Here is an 18,609-nt window from a genome sequence, read left to right as displayed (position 1 = left end):
GTCTCTCTTTACTTATTTCAGGTTTCCCCCCAAAAACGTCTGTCTCTCCCTAGCCGGGGAAAACTGCAAGCAAAACTACCAAGTGGGTAGGGGTGAGGCCCGGTGCAAATTCCCGGAGTGCTCCGGAGGGCAGTTTTTGGAAGCGAAACTTTAGCGGATGAGTTCGAGGGTGGAGGGGTGGGAAGTCCTTCCTTTGCTGCCGGCTCCGTGCGGTGCCGGTGAAGCGGTTCCCCACCGGCGGGTGGTGAGGCCGCCGCGGCCGCGCGTTGGTTGTCAGAGCAGCCTGCAAATCCCCCCCAGCCGGCGGAGGAGCGGCAGGGCAGGGCTCGGGTTACAGCGCCCGCCTGCCCTGCTGGCTCTGTGACTGCGGGGCGGGGGGAGTGGGCTCAGCTGGGCCGGGCGCCTCCGGCCGGGCGCCAGAGCGCCAGGACGCCGCTAGCGCCGGGCAGAGGTTGGCGGCGGGCAGTCATGGTGAGTCGTCCGCCGCACCGAGGCAGGGAGGTGGCGCCGGGGCTGGAGCCGCCGCTGAGCATGTGCAGAGGGCTCCGGGGTGGGGGGCTGCTGTAGCGAGCCGGGACGCAGAGAGGCTGCTCGTGGCCGCGTTCCGTCCGTGCCCGGCGAGGGCTCCCGGCAGGCTCTGGCGCGCGTTTCTCGCGGGTGGAGGCGCGCGGGTCGTGGGGATGGCTGGCGCTGTCCCAGTGCGGCCTGCCTTGGCCCGGGGAGGACCAAGGGCCGTGCGGGGCCGGCCCAAGCGAGCACCTTTCGGGCGGCGGCCAGGCGTGGGCTAAGGAGGCTGGTTGGGGCGGCCACGCCCCCCCCCCCCCCCCGCTCGTTCGCGAGTGCCCCAGTCCGGGCAGGTGGAGCTCCCAGGGGCAGTCCGTCGGGGGCCGGGCCGAGACGCTGCGCTGCTGCGGCAGGGCAGCAAATGGCGTCCTCCCTCCCGTCAAGGTACCCACGGCCGGCGCCACGCCGCCACGCCACGCCACCCGCCCCGGGACAAACAGTTCACGACGCCCCAAGCAGCTGCTGGAGGCGCACCTCACTCTGCCTAACTGCAGGGCCGGCAGCCCGGGACGTCTGCTTGGCTTGCCGGAAGCAGCTGCTGGAAAGAGGATGCGGAGCAAGAGGGACCTTTGGCCTGATCCAGCAGGGCACCTCTGGCAAGGCCAGCCCTACCGTGAGGCAGAGCGAGGTGGCACCTCTTCGAGCAGATGCGCGCGCGGAGGGGGGGGAGGCTGCTGAGGAGCGGTGCCCCTTAAGCCAGCCTGCTGCCGTCGCGGGGGCTGCGGGGGCCAAAGCGGAAGTCAGAGCTGCCTTTCTGGCCGCTCCCTCGATGCTGGCTGAAGGTCCGGAGCATATGCTCTCGTCTGCTGGGACGGGGCACCTTTGCAACTGCCCCCTTTGCAATTGGGGAGGGGGGAAATATAAGTGCCTTTTTTATCATGAACAATACTAAACACTCTCCAACTTGGGATTGATGATCTGGACTGTAGGCGACTGTAGTGAATCCTCTCCTTGTTCTTCTAACTAGCCAAATCAATGTTTAGACAGGCACCAAATCTGCCTTAATACCAGGGGCAATATAGAACACCCATAAATGTGAGCCAGGAGCAATTTCATTGCTGGGAGTTCTTGTCCAACACATCTTGGGGGCAACAAGCTAAGGAAGGCCTGTTGGAAGAGTTCAGAAGGAAGAGTTCAGAATGAACTTGAACTCTTATTACATGAAGGCAAATACGACTTGATAGGTATAACTGAAACTTGGTGGGATGACTCCCATGACTGGAATATAGCAATTGAAAGATATAACTTGTTCAAAAAGAACAGAAGAAATAGAAAGGGAGGCGGAGTTGCACTATACATTAAAAATACTTATCCCTGCACAGAAATACAGGCGGATGAGACTGGGAGCCCCGTCGAGAGCATCTGGATTAAAATAAATGGGGCTAGGAATAAAAAGAACAGGATAATCGGAGTCTACTCCCGACCACCCAATCAAGGAGAAGACGAGGACGAAACTTTTGAGAAACAAATTGCCAGTGTTTCGAGGAAGTGTGATGTAGTAGTGATGGGGGACTTCAATTACCCTGATATCTGTTAGGAGACCAATACTGCCAAAAGCGGCCCTTCCAAGAAATTCCTGACATGTGTGGGTGATAACTTTCTCCTACAGAAAGTGGAGGAAGGAACTAGAGGATCGGCAATCCTTGACTTGATAGTGACCAATAGGGATGACTTAGTGGATAAAGTGCAGTTATGGGAATTCAGGGGGAAAGTGACCATGTCATACTTGAGTTCTTGATTATAAAGGAAGCAAAAGCTGAGTGTAGCCATATACATACTCTGGATTTTAGGAAAGCTGAATTTAATAAACTCAGAACTATGATAAGTAAGGTCCCATGGCAAGTGGCCCTAATGAGAAAAGGAGTGCAAGATAGGTGGGAGTATTTAAAAAAGTAAATTTTAAAGGCACAATTACAAATAATTCCAACAATGAAAAAAGATAGAGGACAACAGAAGAAACCAATGTGGCTCCACAAAAAGCTTAGAGTTGACCTGAAAACAAAAAAGAATACCTATAGGAAGTGGAAGGAAGGCCAGGCTACAAAAGAAGAGTACAGACAGGTGGCACAGAATTGCCAAAATGGTGTCAAGAACGCTAAAGCTGAGAATGAGCTGAGATTAGCAAGGGATGCTAAAAGCAATAAAAAGGCTTTCTTCAATACGTGAGTAGTAAAAGACAGAGGAAAGAAATTGTAGTTAAGCTGCTTAATGAGGATGGCAAATTGATAACAGACGACAAACAAAAGGCTGAAGTGCTCAATTCCTACTTTGGTTCAGTCTTCTCCCAAAAGGGAAACCCCCATGGAAAAAGTGAAGCACAAGTTGAGGGAGCTGGATTGCAGTTTGAGATTGATGAACAAATGGTCAAGGAACACTTAATTTCTTTGAATGAGTTCAATTCTCCAGGGCCCGATGAACTGCATCCTAGAGTAATGAAGGAGCTAGCCGGATGACTAGAGGAGGGTTAATGCTGTCCCTGTCTTCAAAAAGGAGGAACCAGTAGATCCAGTCAGTCTGACATCCATCCCTGGGAAAATTCTGGAGCAGATTATAAAGAAGTCAATTTGTAAGCACCTTGAAAAGAATGCAGTGACTAGAAGCCAACATGGATTTGTCAGGAACAAATCCTGTCAGACTAAATTGATCTCATTTTTTGATCGGGTAACCTCCCTTGTGGACTGTGGGAATGCTGTGGATGTCATATATCTTGACTTCAGCAAAGCTTTTGACAAAGTGCCCCATGATATTCTGATTAACAAACTAGCTAAAAGTGGGCTAGATGGAACAACTATCAGGTGGATCCACAGTTGGCTACAGAATCGGACTCAAAGAGTGCTTATTAACAGTACCTTCTCAAACTGGGGAGATGCAACAAGTGGGGTACCGCAGGGCTCAGTCCTGGGCCCAGTGCTCTTCAACATTTTTATTAATGATTTGGACGAGGAGGTGCAGGGGACACTTATCAAATTTGCAGATGACACAAAATTGGGTGGGATAACTAATACCGTGGAAGACAGAAACAAACTTCAAAGTGATCTTGATAGGCTGGAGTGCTGGGCTGAAAACAACAGAATGAAATTTAATAGGGATAAATGCCAAGTTCTACATCTAGGAAATAGAAACCAAATGCACAGTTACAAGATGGGGGATACTTGGCTCAGCAATACTACAAACAAGAAGGATCTTGGAATTGTTGTAGATTGCAAGCTGAATATGAGCCAACAGTGCGATATGGCCGCAAGAAAGGCAAATGCTATTTTGGGCTGCATTAATAGAAGTATAGCTTCCAAATCACGTGAGGTACTGGTTCCTCTCTATTCAGCCTTGGTTAGGCCTCATCTAGAGTATTGCGTCCAGTTCTGGGCTCCACAATTCAAGAAGGCCGCAGACAAGCTGGAGCGTGTTCAGAGGAGGGCAACCAGGATTGCAGGTCCTCCTTTAGTCCATCTAGTTTAGCGTTGTCAGCGCTGGCTGGCAGCCATGGCTCTGTCTCCCTGGGTTTTTCCCCAGCTGGGGATTGAACTGGGGCCATCTGCATGCCACACAGGGGCTCTTCTGCCACAGAGCTGCCGGTCCTTCCCTCCCTCCCTTAAAGTGGACACAGGCTTACTGTGCCTGGCTTGGAAACAATGCCTTACCTGTTGCGGTGGGTCCTTTGTGTGTATTGGATCTCATGTTCTGTGACAGATGTTAGAAGGGGGCCATATGGAGGCCAATTCCCTGGAGCTCAGAGAGCCCTTTCCATGGGCTACTTGACTTCCGTCCAGAACCTCGTTCAAAGTTATGGAAAGTGTAGAGTAATAGCAAAGGCTTCGTGGGCCTCTTCCTTTGAAGTCCTTCCACTGAGTAACTTCGGGGCTGTCTTTATGGTGACAAGTTGGTGCCACTCACTGCCAAATGGGGTGGCTTGCTCTATCCCTGGTGCGTGGCAAGTTGCTCTAACGGGGGGAGGCAGCGTGGGCTTTCTGGCATCCAACCGACACAGCGTGGATTCGGAACCACCCTGGGGTGAAGACGATGTCAAGGCATCTCCTTCATCAAGGCAAGAAACTGGCGTGAACCCCAGCTCCTGTCTGGGCTTGATGCTGAATAATCTTGAGATTGCCGGGACACAAGCCTGCTAAAGAATATGCTGAGGACACAATGGCCCTTGTGCAAGGAGCAGAACAAGCAAATGCACTGTCAAAATGCTCTTTCATAGCACAGGCAGTTCAGATGTGGGCAGTGATGGAGATGTTGCGCGGAGGTTGCTTTGTTCCACTTCCACTCTAGCGTGGCCTTTCAAGAGTTCTGACATGGATAATGGGAGGAAGCCCTTTAACACTACGCCCCAAATATGGGTTGGAGGCGTGAGCAGCACAATGCTCCAGTCATGCTGCTTCCTGGGAATGCTTGGCCTTTGAGCAAAGGGCAAAATGCATCTGCAGGAAGGCCTGCGCATGCTCCCTAGCCTTCACAAAGAATATACTTTGCACTGGCAAGCAAAGTGCTAGTTTCTTTTCGCCCACAGACATGAGCTGGAGCTACAGTCTCAGTGGAATGCTGTGCTCACCCTCAAAAGTGCAACTCAGCCTTCTTGGCTGGATGGTCCGTCCCCAGAACCATCAGTAGTTAGACACACCAAAATCCAGCAGATAAAAAGTCTCCTCCTGGCATTTAAAGAAATGGCAGGCAAAGCTTCAGCTGCTAAATCGCTGTGTGCCACGATGCCATTAAAGGCACAGGAGAGGGCCAGTGAAAGGAGGTGGCAGCCCTACAAAAAGTTGTGTGGCAGGTAGAAATTCAGCTGGTGCACCTTTCCCTATCAGTGCCACTTTAGACTAGAGAACTTGATGCCTGAGAGCCAACCGTTTTAAAGCAATGACCCACTGCCAGGAAGAGTTCAGCCACGGTGAATGGCGTGTGAACAGCTTCCCAGCTGCCTAGGCTTTCAACAACCACTCGCCCTAAGTGAACACCTCCCCCCACCCATCTTGGAAGAAGCATCTTGGTTTAGAATGGTTGGTTCGCAGCAGTAGTTCTTCCTAGCTTGGAGAAGCGCTGATCAGGAGAGTTCAAATCTCCAAGGCCCAATGAACTGCATCCTAGAGTAATGAAGGAGCCCTGAGGGTAGGTAAGGAGTGGGGTACTGCAGGGCTCAGTCCTGGGCCCAGTGCTCTTCAACATTTTTATTAATGATTTGGACGAGGAGGTGCAGGGAACACTTATCAAATTTGCAGATGACACAAAATTGGGTGGGATAGCAAATACCCTGGGAGACAGAAACAAACTTCAAAGGGATCTTGATAGGCTGGAGTGCTGGGCTGAAAACAACAGAATGAAATTTAATAGGGATAAATGCCAAGTTCTACATCTAGGAAATAGAAACCAAATGCACAGTTACAAGATGGGGGATACTTGGCTCAGCAATACTACAAACGAGAAGGATCTTGGAATTGTTGTAGATCACAAGCTGAATATGAGCCAACAGTGTGATGTGGCTTCAAAAAAAGCAAATGCTATTTTGGGCTGCATAAATAAAAATATAGCTTCCAAATCGCTTGAGGTACTGATTCCTCTCTATTTGGCCTGGTTAGGCCTCATCTTGAGTATTGCGTCCAGTTCTGGGCTCCACAATTCAAGAAGGATGCAGACAAGCTGGAGCATGTTCAGAGGAGGGCAACCAGGATGATCAGGAGTCTGGAAACAAAGCCCTATGAAGAGACACTGAAAGAACTGGGCATGTTTAGCCTGGAGAAGAGAAGATTGAGTGGAGACATGATAGCACTCTTCAAATACTTAAAAGGTTGTCACACAGAGGAGGGCCAGGATCTCTTCTCGATCCTCCCAGAGTGCAGGACACGGAATAACGGGCTCAAGTTACAGGAAGCCAGGCCATAGCTAGACCTAAGGTTTATCCCTGGATCATCCAGGGGTCAAACCTGTTCATCTAGGTGACACACAGGGGATCCAGTGCTCAGGCAGGGGCGAACCCTGGATGATCCCAGGATAAACCTCAGGTCTAGCTGTGGCCCCAGATTCCAGCTGGACATCAGGAAAAACTTCCTGACTGTTAGAGCATTATGACAATGGAACCAGTTACCTAGGGAGGTTGTGGGCTCTCCCACACTAGAGGCCTTCAAGAGGCAGCTGGACAACCATTTGTCAAGTATGCTTTAGGGTGGATTCCTGCATTGAGCAGGGGATTGGACTCGATGGCCTTTACACCCCTTCAAACTCTACTATTTTATGATTCTATGACGCCTGGGAGTGAGGCAATGAGATGTTTGGGATGGCAGCATGGCATGAGAGTGTGTTGGGGTGACCACTGGCGTGGTGGCGACTCTCTTCCCCTGAATGTTGAGGGAAGACTGAAGACCAAAGCAGAGGATTCCATTCATCTTTCAAACTCACTTGAAGGCTCAGGGGCCCTAGAGAGAACCCATATCAAGGTCCTAACCTGGTTTGCAGCACCCTTGTCCCATTGTGCATGAATGATGGATCTCTCTTCTGGGCTAGGAAGCTCCTCTGTGTGGCTGGCTTACCCACATCAGCTCTCAGTGACATGGGTTATGTGTTCTGCACATGGCCAGAGATGCTGTGAAGAGTTGAAACAGTGGCCTTTGGGGGCCACTGTTGTGATAAGAAGTGCCATGCTGGATCAGACCAAAGGTTCATCTAGTCTAGCACTCTGTTCACACAGTGGCCAACCAGCCATCGGCCAGGGATGAACAAGCAGGACATGGTGCAACAGCTCTCTCCTACCCATGTTCCCCAGCAACTGGGGCACACAGGCTTACTGCCTCAAATACTGGAGGTAGCACACAACCATCAGGGCTAGTAGCCATTGATAGCCTTTGCCTCCAGGAATTTTTCCAACCCACTTTTAAAGCCATCCAAATTGGTGGCCATCACTACATCTTGCAGTAGTGAGTTCCATAATTTAACTATGTGCTGCGTGAAGAAGTACTTCATTTTATTTGTCCTGAATCTCCCACCAATCAGCTTCATGGGATGACTCCAGGTTCTAGTATTTGAGAGAGGGAGAAAAATGTCTCCCTACCCACAATCTCCATGCCATGCCTAATTTTGTACACCTCTATCATGTCTCCCCTTAGCATCATTTTTTCCAAGCTAAACAATCCCAGTTGATGTAACCTTCCCTCATACAGGAGGTGTTCCAGCCCCTTAATCATTTTAGTTGCCGTTTTTTGCACTTTTTCTAGCTCTATAATATTCTTTTTTACGTATTCTATGTGTGGTTGCACCATAGATTTGTATAAGGGCAGTATGATACTGGCTGTTTTATTCTCAATTCCTTTTCTTATAATGTCTAACATGGAGTTTGCCTTCTTTACAGCGGGTGGACATTTTCATCGCGCTGTCCACCACAATCCCAAGATCTCTTTCTTGTTGGTCACCGTCAGCTCAGATCCCATTGAAGTTGGGTTTTTTTGCCCCAACGTGCATCACCTTACACTTACTTACATTGAACCGCATCTGCCATTTGGAAGCCCACTCTCCCAGCTTGGAGAGATCCCTTTGGAGCTCTTCATAATGCCTTTGTGTTTTAACAACTTTAAATAATTTGGTGTCGTTGGCAAACTTGGCCACTTCACTGCTCACTCTTAATTCCAGAACATTTATGAACAACTTGAAAAGAATTGGTCCCAATACCTCTGTGGGACCATACTATTTACTCCCCTCCATTGGGAGAATTGACCATTTATTCCTACTCTCTGTTTTCTGTTCTCTAACGAGACTGCGCCTCTTATTCCATGACAACTAAGTTTACTCAGGAGTCTTTGGTGAGGGACTTTATCGAAAGCCTTTTGGAAATCCAAGTAAACAATGTCCACCGGATCACCCCTTACTACATGTTTGTTGACACTCAAAGAATTCTAATAGATTAATGAGACAAGGCTTGCCTTTGCGGAAGCCATGTTGGTTCTTCTTCAGCAGGACCTGCGCTTCTAGATGCTTACTAATTTTGTCTTTAATAATGCTTTCAACCAATTTTCTTGGAACAGATGTTAAATTAACTGGTCTGTAATTTCCCGGATCCTCCCTGGATCCCTTTTTGAAAATTGGTGTTACATTGGCCATCTTCCAGTCCTCTGGTGATGCTGTTTAAAGATTGACCCTTGAGTTGCTGTGTGTTTCTGGGTGTCTGGAGTATTGTGTGCATTTGGACTCCTCAAGGGCTGATGAATGAAGTGGAAATAGGCCAGGGATCAGGCTGCAGTTGTGTTCACACCTCTTCTTTGATAGCTGCTATTTTGAGGGCAAGTACTTGCTCTGGGCTACATCAACTGAGGTGGAATAGATCGAGAGCTGTGTGTGTGTGTGTGCTGGGCGGGGAGTTGACCCTCTTTCTAGACTAGAGTGGCCCATGAGCTGGGGACTCACACCAATGAAGAGGGACTGCCAACCACCCCTTGCAAGGTCTCCTCTGCAATGTCTTCAGCATGCCCTTAGTCATTTTGAATAACAACAACAACAAAATTTGGCCTGGCTAGGACTGTCTGTGGCCCTGATAGGCTCTTACTTTTGGAGCAGGGGAACTCTGCCCTAGCTTGGGACTTTCTCCAGAAATACACTCTGATCCTGGTGGCTGGTAGCCTGGGGAGGATCTGAAGACTAGAACCACAACAGAGCATTCGGCCCTTTGCTGCCAGCCGTACAGGTTGGGGGCAGCCCCATGAGCCTGAGCATTGTTGGGGGAAGCGTGGATGGGGTCCAGCTCGACTTTGCCCCACTGTCTTTCGGTGCTTTCAGAACAGGTTCAGGCATCTGGATCTGAGGCAGGAATCTGTGGGAATTAAGTCTTGCCCAACAGTGCCTGGACAACTCCTTCCCCAGGGAATTTGAATAGGAGCTGTGCATGCCATAGATGTTTCACAAGGAGAGAAGGTGGGTTTCAGTGGCTGTGTCATTCTTGAAGTTTTCAGCTTGTCTAGAGAAAGGGATGCCAAAAAAGCCAAAGGCAAGATGTGAGAACAAAGGATGTTACTTATTATGATAAAATAAGTCCAATGCTTTTCAGATCCTTCAGTCCTTCCTCAGGGTGATTAGACAAAATGCAAGGTATCTCTTCTGTTTCATACCCCTCAATCTCCTATGCTCTCCTAGGGTCCAAAACATGTCGGATTCATTTTATCATAATAAATGACACCCTTCTTTTGACCCCTTTGTCTTTTGTTTTTTTGGCATCTCAGTTGGGGTTCCTTTCTTTGGCTTTTGTCTATAGGCAGGACCATCTCCAGGTTTTTATCTCCCCCAGACAAGGGGCTTGGGTGAAGAGTTTGGGGCGCTGAGTGACGGAGGAAGAGAATGGAGGGGCCCATGGACTAGGAAAGAACCCAAGTACCCATCCCCATTCTGACTTGATGGTGTGTGTGTGTGTGTGTGTGTGTCAGTGTCCAAGTTCTCTTCTGATCTTAAGCATGGCATAAAACCCGAGCCCACCCTATAGATGGGGGAGGGGTTTCCTGTTGGGACATTAAACTGGGCTTTGCCCAGGCCCAATGGGGAAAGCTTTACCTTATTTCATTTGCTCAACCAGCCAATGAGAAGGAGTTGGAAGTTCCCATTCATGGGCTGCAGCCCTTTCCTCATTCCACTGGCTCACACAAGATTATCCCTTGTTGTGCTCTGCATTATAACGTGAGCCTCTAAGCAAGGTCCTCCGTTTCTTGTTGGTTGAACATGGGATGAATGATGCACCCCAAAGAGCAAGAGCTGTTTTGAGAAGGGTGTATTTAAGATGCTTTTGTACTTTTAAACTTAGTGCCCCACTTATAGTTAAATTATCAAAGGCACCTCCCTTGTTGATTGCATGCATCAACCCAAATATAATTTGTACTGGTTTTGCTACCAGTTTAAAAGTGTCCTGCCAATACAATCCTATTCCTTAAAGCAAAATCTACCACCGTATTATCCCTTATCAGCATGATCAAATAGGGCGTCTACACAATAATTTTTCCATGTATCTGAGCCCTATCATCCCCATTCTTCTACAGTTAAACATTCACACCTGTCAACCCCAGGAACTGCAGAGTCTGTAGATTTTAAAGGCAAATCAGTGGTACTGAAAAAGACTACTTTTAAGTCACTTTGATTTGGATGACAAAAAGTGTTCAGAGCGATTTCTGTCCTGCTTTGGCTAGGTTGGGCTCCGTCTGTCCGGTGCAAACTAATGTCAACAGACAATCAAAGGCTCAAGAGCAGTATTACAAACCCAGGAAAAGGGCAGTCCAAAAGCAGGGTCTATTCAGGGGTCCGGGGGTCAGTGACAAAAGAGCAGCCTGAGAATGAAGGTCAAACAAGCTCTGTTACAAATCCAGAGCAAGGCAAAGGGCTGTCTTGACACCGTCTTGCGTGGCCTTGCCTCGCTCCGGAGAAAAAAGTCAGGGTGAGTCCCCAACTGTTTTTCTCTGCAGCTTTGGCAGAAAGTCGCAGGGTGGGTGCGCGATTGCATTGGCATTGCATGCACCCACCCCAAGGGCCAACCCAAGGATGGAGCTTTGTGGAAGGTGACCAGCTCCCTCCCTGGGAGAAGGAAAATGCGGGGTTGAGGAGGGAGGCAGCACGAAGACAGGCCCTTAGAGGCTCTATGTGTTTTCCCTCTCCTGTGCTGGGATGCCCATCTAGCTCCATTTTAAAGAGAGGAACAAGCAGCAGCATGCTGTTACGCTGTCTGACCACCCCACACCCATTCCATTATGTGGGGAAAGGGTCAGGCTTGCAAGAGCATGTGCAAAGGAAAAAAGTGGCCAGGGCCCATGTCATGCAGTCACGCTGAGGAGCCTTAAGTAGATGGCGTGAGATGAGCCTGCAGTGGGAGGGAAGGACTGAAGAGGAAATGAAAAGGGATGATGGTGAGGTTTTTCTTCCTCCAGAGATTGGGCAGGAAAGGGATTTTGCTGAGCAGGAGAGAGAGCAGAGCAGATTTTAGGGAAGCAGAAATGTCTCTGATTGTTTTTTTATCAGCTGTTTCATATGCAGTGAACTTTGGCATTGGGGCAGATTATAAATTGAAATAAATGAACCAACAGCCTGAAGGAAAGGGAGGAATCACAGATGATTCTGAGATTGCAGGCCTGAGCAACAGGGGAGAAAACGCTACCTCTGATGGTCAAACTGAACTAGCATGTCCTGTGAATGGTGGGAGTCCTTGGGTGCCTCACTCAGCCTGCAGGCATGCCTGTTTGGTTGCCCTGGCACTGTTTCCCCTTCTGCCCTGCACGTGCATGTGTGCTCCACCGCCTCCCACACCAGTCCTCCGTTTGAACAATGGCATGAGCACGCCATCCGGCACGCTGCCCACCTAGCTGCGAAGGCCTTGGCAATTTACGAGGGCCAACCAGACAGTGCTGAGGTGCAGTAGCTCCTGGGAGGCTTCCCCCACCCCGGGAATATGTCCTCCTTGCTCTCCTGTGCCGCAGATGCAGAGGGCTGGCCAGCTGTGCAAGGCAGCTGTGAAAGCAAGCCAGTTATGATGGTAGCACGGACTGGATGAGGGCTAACAAACTGAGACTCAATCCAGACAAGACGGAGATACTGTTAGCGGGTGGTTCATCTGCCGGTGAGGTGATGCTTGCCCTGTCCTGGACGGGGTTGCACTCACCCTAAAGGATTTGGTCCGTAGTTTGGGGGTGTTCTTGGATCCAAAACTGTCACTTGAGGCACAGGTGAACTCAGTGTCAAAGAGCACCTTTTATCAGCTTAGGCTGATATACCAACTGTGCCCTTATCTGGACGGAGATAGTCTAGCTACAGTTATCCATGCTCTGATAACCTCTCGTTTGGATTACTGCAATGCGTTATACGTTGGGCTGCCTTTGAAAACAGCCCGGAAACTTCAACTGGTACAAAACAGGGCAGCATGGTTACTAACACGGACTGGCCGACGAGACCACATCACACCAGTCCTTTTCCAGCTTCATTGGATGCTAGTCCAGGTCTGGGCCCGATTCAAAGTGCTGGTATTAACATTCAAAGCCCTAAACGGCTTGGGGCCAGGCTATCTGAAGGAACACCTCCTCCCATATGTACCTGCCCGAACCCTAAGGTCATCCTCAGGGGTCCTTCTCCGCAAGCCCCTGCCAAAGGAAGTGAGGCAAGTGGCTCCCAGGAGGAGGGACTTCTCTGCTGTGACACCCCAGCTGTGGAATGAGCTCCCTAAGGAGGTTCGCTTGGCACCTACATTATATACATTTAGACTCCAAGTGAAGACCTTTTTATTCTCCCAGCATTTTAACAGTATAAATAAATTTGAACTTGGTGTTTTAAATTTGTAATTTTGCATTGCTGCTGTTTTTATCTGGTTGAGCTTTTATATTGTATTTTATATTATGGGTTTATACTATTGTTTTATACTTTGAATGGTTTTAATTTTTGTGAACCCCCCAGAGAGCTACTGGGCGGTATAGAAATGCAATAAATAAATAAATAGCAAAGATTGCCCTCTTGCTTCTTCAGCTTCCAGTTGCTTGCCTGCCTCTGGATTGGGCCCACTGTGGAGAGGGAATGCTGGGCCACCCCAGAGGGGATGCAGGGACAGTTGCTCAGGCAGAGCCACTGTCGCGTGCCTCTCACATGCTCGCCTGTACCTGCGCTCTCTTCACTCACAGAGAGAGATGGAGAGGTGTCAACTACTCCTGCAAAAAGGGAGGCCTGCTTTTCCTCACCCAGCCTGAACCCAACCCTTCCTTCGGCACAGTCTAGAGAGAGATGTCACATGAGCAGGTAGATCCAGTAGAGTCTTCCCGAAGGGAGGGAAGGAGAGCAGAGCAGAGCAATCAGGGGCAGCATCGCAGTCCTCATGGCCTCCTCTCGCTCACTCTCTCTGGGTGGCACATCAGGGAGGAGTTGGCTCAAGCCCTATTGCCATCATGCTGTTGCTCAGAGAGAGAAAGCGTGTGCAGTCCGCTGCATCTCCTGCTCACCATTCATTTGGTGGGGTGGTGGGAGGACATTTGGCCCTGTGGGAGGATAGCGACCCAGCATAGGCATGTTGCTGAGCTTGTACATGTTAAAAAATACTTATCCCTGCACAGAAATACAGGAGGATGAGCCTGGGAGCCCCATCAAGAGCATCTGGATTAAAATAAATGGAGCAAGGAATAAAGGAGCCTGATAGTCAGAATCTACTACCGACCACCCAATCAAGGGGAATGTCTATAAGTCTTCTTTACCCTGACTTAAATGCACAGATTCACTTTTCAGGACACATGACGCAGCCGCCCATTTGCTGCACCACCGGGTTTTTAACCAGATAATGTGCAGATTCGTAGTTGTGATTTACCGCAGCTTTTAATCAATACTCGTGTTTGCATCGCATTATAGTTATGTGTCGTTGGGGGAGTTAAATCAAATTTTGAAATGTGAGCATATCTTTGAGAGCAGCACAAAGTGATTGGATGATTTCCCACCTTCCCACCCATCACGTCATCCTCTGGCTGCCTTGTTCCATCCCGCCGTTTTAATTTTTAATTATATGAATCTGCGGAGCTCCGCAGATAGAGCTTATAAAATTAAAACAAAGAGGGGGAAACGGGCAGCCAGAGGGAGGAGACGTGGCCCTTCCAAAAAATTCCTGACATGTGTAGCTGATAACTTTCTCCTACAGGGAAGGATCAGCTATCCTTGACTTGATACTGTCCAATAGGGACGACTTAGTGATAAAAGTGACAGTTATGGGAACTCTGGGGGAAAGTGACCACATCATACTTGAATATTTGATTTTAAAGGAAGCAAAAGCTGAACGTAGCCATACACGTATTCTGGATTTTAGGAAAGCTGGATTTTAATAAACTCTGAACTATGATAAGTAAGGTCCCATTGGCAAGTGACCCTAATGAGAAAAGGAGTCTAAGATGGCTGGGAGCTTTTAAAAAAGGAAATTTTAAAGGCAAACCAATGTGGCTCTACAAAAAGCTTCGAGATGAGCTGAAAACAAAAACAAAAAAAGGATACATGTAGGAAGTGGAGGGAAGAGCAGGCTACAAAAGAATAAATCATCATCATCATCATCATCTTGGATCTAGGCGGGGAACAGTGAATATAAAACTCATAAAAACTGATTAAAAACATAAAATATCCTTAAAATATCATAAAAACATCCTCTAATTCCATTGGATAGGCCTGCCGGAATAGATCAGTCTTTATTGCTTTTTTAAATGCTAAACAGACAGCACAGAAGTGCAAAATGGCTTCAGGAAGACTAGAGCTGAGAATGAGCTGAGACTAGTGAGGAATGCTAAAAGCAATAAAATGCTTTCTTCAGATACGAATTGTGAAAGACAGAGGAAAGAAATTGTGGTTCAACTGCTTAATGAAGATGGCAAATTGATAACAGATGACAAAGAAAAGACTGAATTGCTCAATTCCTACTTTGGCTCAGTCTTCTCCCAAAAGCGGGTCTATGACCCCCCTGGGAAAAGTGAAGTACAAGCTGAAGGGGCAGGATTGCAATTTGAGATTGAACAATAAATGGTCAAGGAACACCTAATTTCTTTGAACGAGTTCAGATCTTCAGAGCCCAATGAACTGCATCCCAGAGTAATAAAGGAGCTAGCAGAAGAACTCTCAGAACCACTGTCTATTATCTTTGCGAAATCATGGAAGACGGGTGAAATGCCAGATGACTGGAGGAGGGCAAATGTTGTCCCAATTTCCAAAAAGGGCAAAAAAGAAAAGAAAGAAGGAAGCACCTGGGAACTATAGATGAGTTAATCTGACATCCATCCCTGGGAATTTTTTGGAGCAGATTATAAAGAAATCAGTCTGCAAGCACCTTGAAAACAATGCAGTGATTCCTAGAAGCCAGCATGGATTTGTCAAGAACAAATCCTGCCAAACTAATCTGATCTCCTTTTTTGATCGGGTAACCTCCCTTGTGGACTGTGGGAATGCTGTGGACTAGATGGAATAACTATGACATGGATCCACAGTTGGCTAGGGAATCGGACTCAAAGAGTGCTTATCAATGGTACCTTCTCAGACGGGGGGTAGGTAAGGAGTGGGGTACCGCAGGGCTCAGGGCTCTTCAACATTTTTATTAATGATTTGGACGAGGAAGTGCAGGGAATGCTTATCAAATTTGCAGATAACACAAAATTGGGTGGGATAGCTAATACCCTGGAAGACAGAAACAAACTTCAAAGTGATCTTGATAGGCTGGAATACAGGGCTGAAAACAACAGAATGAAATTTAATAGGGATAAATGCCAAGTTCTACATCTAGGAAATAGAAACCAAATGCACAGTTACAAGATGGGGGATACTTGGCACAGGAATACTAAAAGCGGGAAGGAACTTGGAATTGTTGTAGATCACAACAATGAATATGCTACAATAGCCTGTGGGGTTATTCCCCTTTGTTGGCTCCATCGTTGCCCATATCCTGACACACCTCCCTCAGTGCACAGAGGTGCCTTTGACAAACCATGTGTCACATCTCCCCCTTTCTCTGATCTGTAGAGAAATGCCAGAGCATTGGCCTCCATGTGGGCCATCGCTGGGAGGAATGGTCTTTGCTGCAGAGGAGGAGGAGGTGTTGGGTGTATAATGATGCTGTCTAAGGTGGAGTCAAATTTTCATCGCTTCTCTAAACGAGTGATTAATAGCATGCTTGTGATTAGCTGCTCACAGAAGTTTTTGGGTTCATTTACCAATGTTATCAGTGTCCAGGGCTCCTCCCGTGCTATCCCCCGGAATATCTTGGGGTTTTGTGGGTTTAAAAACAACAACAGAGATAATGTGGGAATATCTGGGAAATCACTCAGTGTGTAATCTCGGCAGTGCGCTGTAATTACCCCACTAGATGGTGCTGTCTCAGTAAAGTCAATTGAACACATGGAGCTGGAAGTATTCAAGAAAGCCAGATTCTGGCTGGACATCAGAAAAAACTTCCTGAATGTTAGAGCAGTATGACAATGGAACCAATGACCTAGGGAGGCAGTTGGCTCTCCCACGCTAGAGGCATTCAAGAGGTAGCTGGACAAGCATCTGTCAGGGATGCTTTAAGGTAGATTCCTGCAATGAACGGGGTTGGACTCGATGGCCTTGTAGGCCCCTTCCAACTCTACTATTCTATGATTCTATGAATTTCAAACCACTTGGCCACTGGTGTAATGCCACCAATCACATCCAAGAAAGAACATGAATGCAGACAGCCATGGGGAGGCAGCGTGGGTTTTTTTTAAAAGGTAGAAGTGCCCTTAGTTTGCCTTGCCCAGGAGGAGCAGCAGGAGTCCCGTCCCCCCGCCCCATGGCAAGAAGGGCCCTTCTCAGCTCTGCTCCTTGCAGTCTTTTCACCAGAATTGCTGGGGACTGAGCCCGAGCCCTGCTTCTGCATGCAAAATAGGTGCTCTTCCTGGAAAGGGAATTAGGGCTAGGAGCACTGAAACATTTCCAAGGTGTCCACATTTGTTAGTTCTCAGGAGTGTTTGATTTGTTTTGGGGTGTGCTTCATACAGGCCACCTGGAATGCGGACAGTGGGAGAAATACCTCAGTGTGTCATTGGCTTCCTCACCAGGGATGGCCCAAGGTCTTGTTTATTTATTTATTACATTTCTCTACTGCCACAAATAGCTGGAATTTTCTGGACTGTTCACAAAATAAAACTTAAAGTACTTTTGCCAGCTGCAGGAACTCTTGCAATGCTACAAGGGATGCTGGGGAGGCCCCCAGAGGTCACATAGAATCATAGAATAGCAGAGTTGGAAGGGGCCTACAAGGCCATCAAGTCCAACCCCCTGCTCAATGCAAGAATCCACCCTAAAGCATCCCTGACAGATGGTTGTCCAGCTGCCTCTTGAAGGCCTCATGTGGACCATCTGGCTGCATCAGCACTCCTGGAACATTTGCAGCCCAGGCTTCTTGGACATTTGCTCTTCTATGCCAGCTGCCCCCAACTTCTTGGCTTCCCAGTGTGTTGGACTGCAGCTCCAACCAGTGGGCATGCTTGTGGAGGATGATGGGAGTTGTAGGCCAATACAACGGGAGGGACCCAGATTGGGCAAGGCTGCTCTGTGCTACCAAAGGTGTGATATGCTGATGGTGATTTGACACCACAACCTGGTTGTTGTTTTTGGTCTTTTTGTAGCCTATTCATTGCGTGCCCCTGGGCCGAGCTTATGACCCCTTCTTTCCTGCCAAGAGGGGTGCCTGCCAGGTTCTTCAGCTGGGAGTGGGCAGAGGAGAGGAAGGCTTCTCCCTAGGCAAGCTGCTTGCAAGAGGAATCCGGAGAAATTGCACATCCCTGTCCTAAGCCTTCACAATTCTGAACCCACGACACACTTTTTGTATAGATTTGCTTTTGCTTTCAAATGGATTGAAAGGAAATGTTTTTGGCGATGATTGGGGCAGAGTTGCCAACTGACCAGCAAAAGGAACCTTGACTTAGTCTGCTCTTGTGCCTTTAACAGCAGTTTGGTCTGCAGGAATCATCAGCAAAGGAGACTTTTCACAGCATCCAGAGGGGCAGCTGTGTAAATTCTGTTGCAACAAAGAGCAACACAGAGCCTCTTTGTTCCCTTCACAGCACAGGGATCAGCACGTCATTTCCTGATAATGTCTGCAGATTGAGCTGCTGTAAAAGGAACAGCAGCCCATAAAGAAGTCAGTAATGCTGAATGGAGGAGAGAAAGTGTCAGTGCTGGACTGTGAGCAGCCATTGAGCAAGTGAGGGGTCAAGATCAAACCTTGCTAGTCCTTCAGGGGCAGGGGGAACCAATGGGCAGCCAGACAGCCAAGGTTGGTGGGGTCGTTCCACAGCCTGGGGATACTTTGCCATTCGGGGCACCCTCCCACCCATAGCCCTGGGGGTTCACTCCATGGGGAAGCAGCAGCAGCAGGCAGCAGCTTTGGGGTCTTCTTGCTTTTAGCCATGGCAGTTCTACATGCAAGGGGTGGGGGAGCAGGAATGAATGCACTAACTCCGTTGCAGCCATAGGTGTGCGCAGCACATTTCATTAGGGGGTTCAGCCAGGGATTTTTTTTTAAGGTAAACATTGATTAAATATACAGTAATAAAGGACTTTTTTTCATTCATCAAA

General features: G+C 48.5%; 1 protein-coding gene across 1 annotated transcript in view; it reads left to right on the top strand.

The window, feature by feature from the left end:
• The first annotated feature begins 416 nt into the window (after positions 1-416).
• PLEKHG4 (pleckstrin homology and RhoGEF domain containing G4) overlaps positions 417-18,609 on the top strand; it is a 117,822-nt gene continuing 99,629 nt past the window's right edge. Inside the window, exon 1 of the mRNA XM_063141521.1 lies at positions 417-471. Within this exon, the coding sequence (XP_062997591.1) occupies positions 469-471 (3 nt within the window). The 5' untranslated portion in view covers positions 417-468. The remainder of the gene's footprint in view (positions 472-18,609) is intronic.

Source organism: Elgaria multicarinata, chromosome 14 (genome assembly GCF_023053635.1).
Source record: "Elgaria multicarinata webbii isolate HBS135686 ecotype San Diego chromosome 14, rElgMul1.1.pri, whole genome shotgun sequence".
In the NCBI taxonomy this organism is placed as follows: domain Eukaryota; kingdom Metazoa; phylum Chordata; class Lepidosauria; order Squamata; family Anguidae; genus Elgaria; species Elgaria multicarinata.
This window is presented reverse-complemented; position numbering and strand designations above follow the sequence as displayed.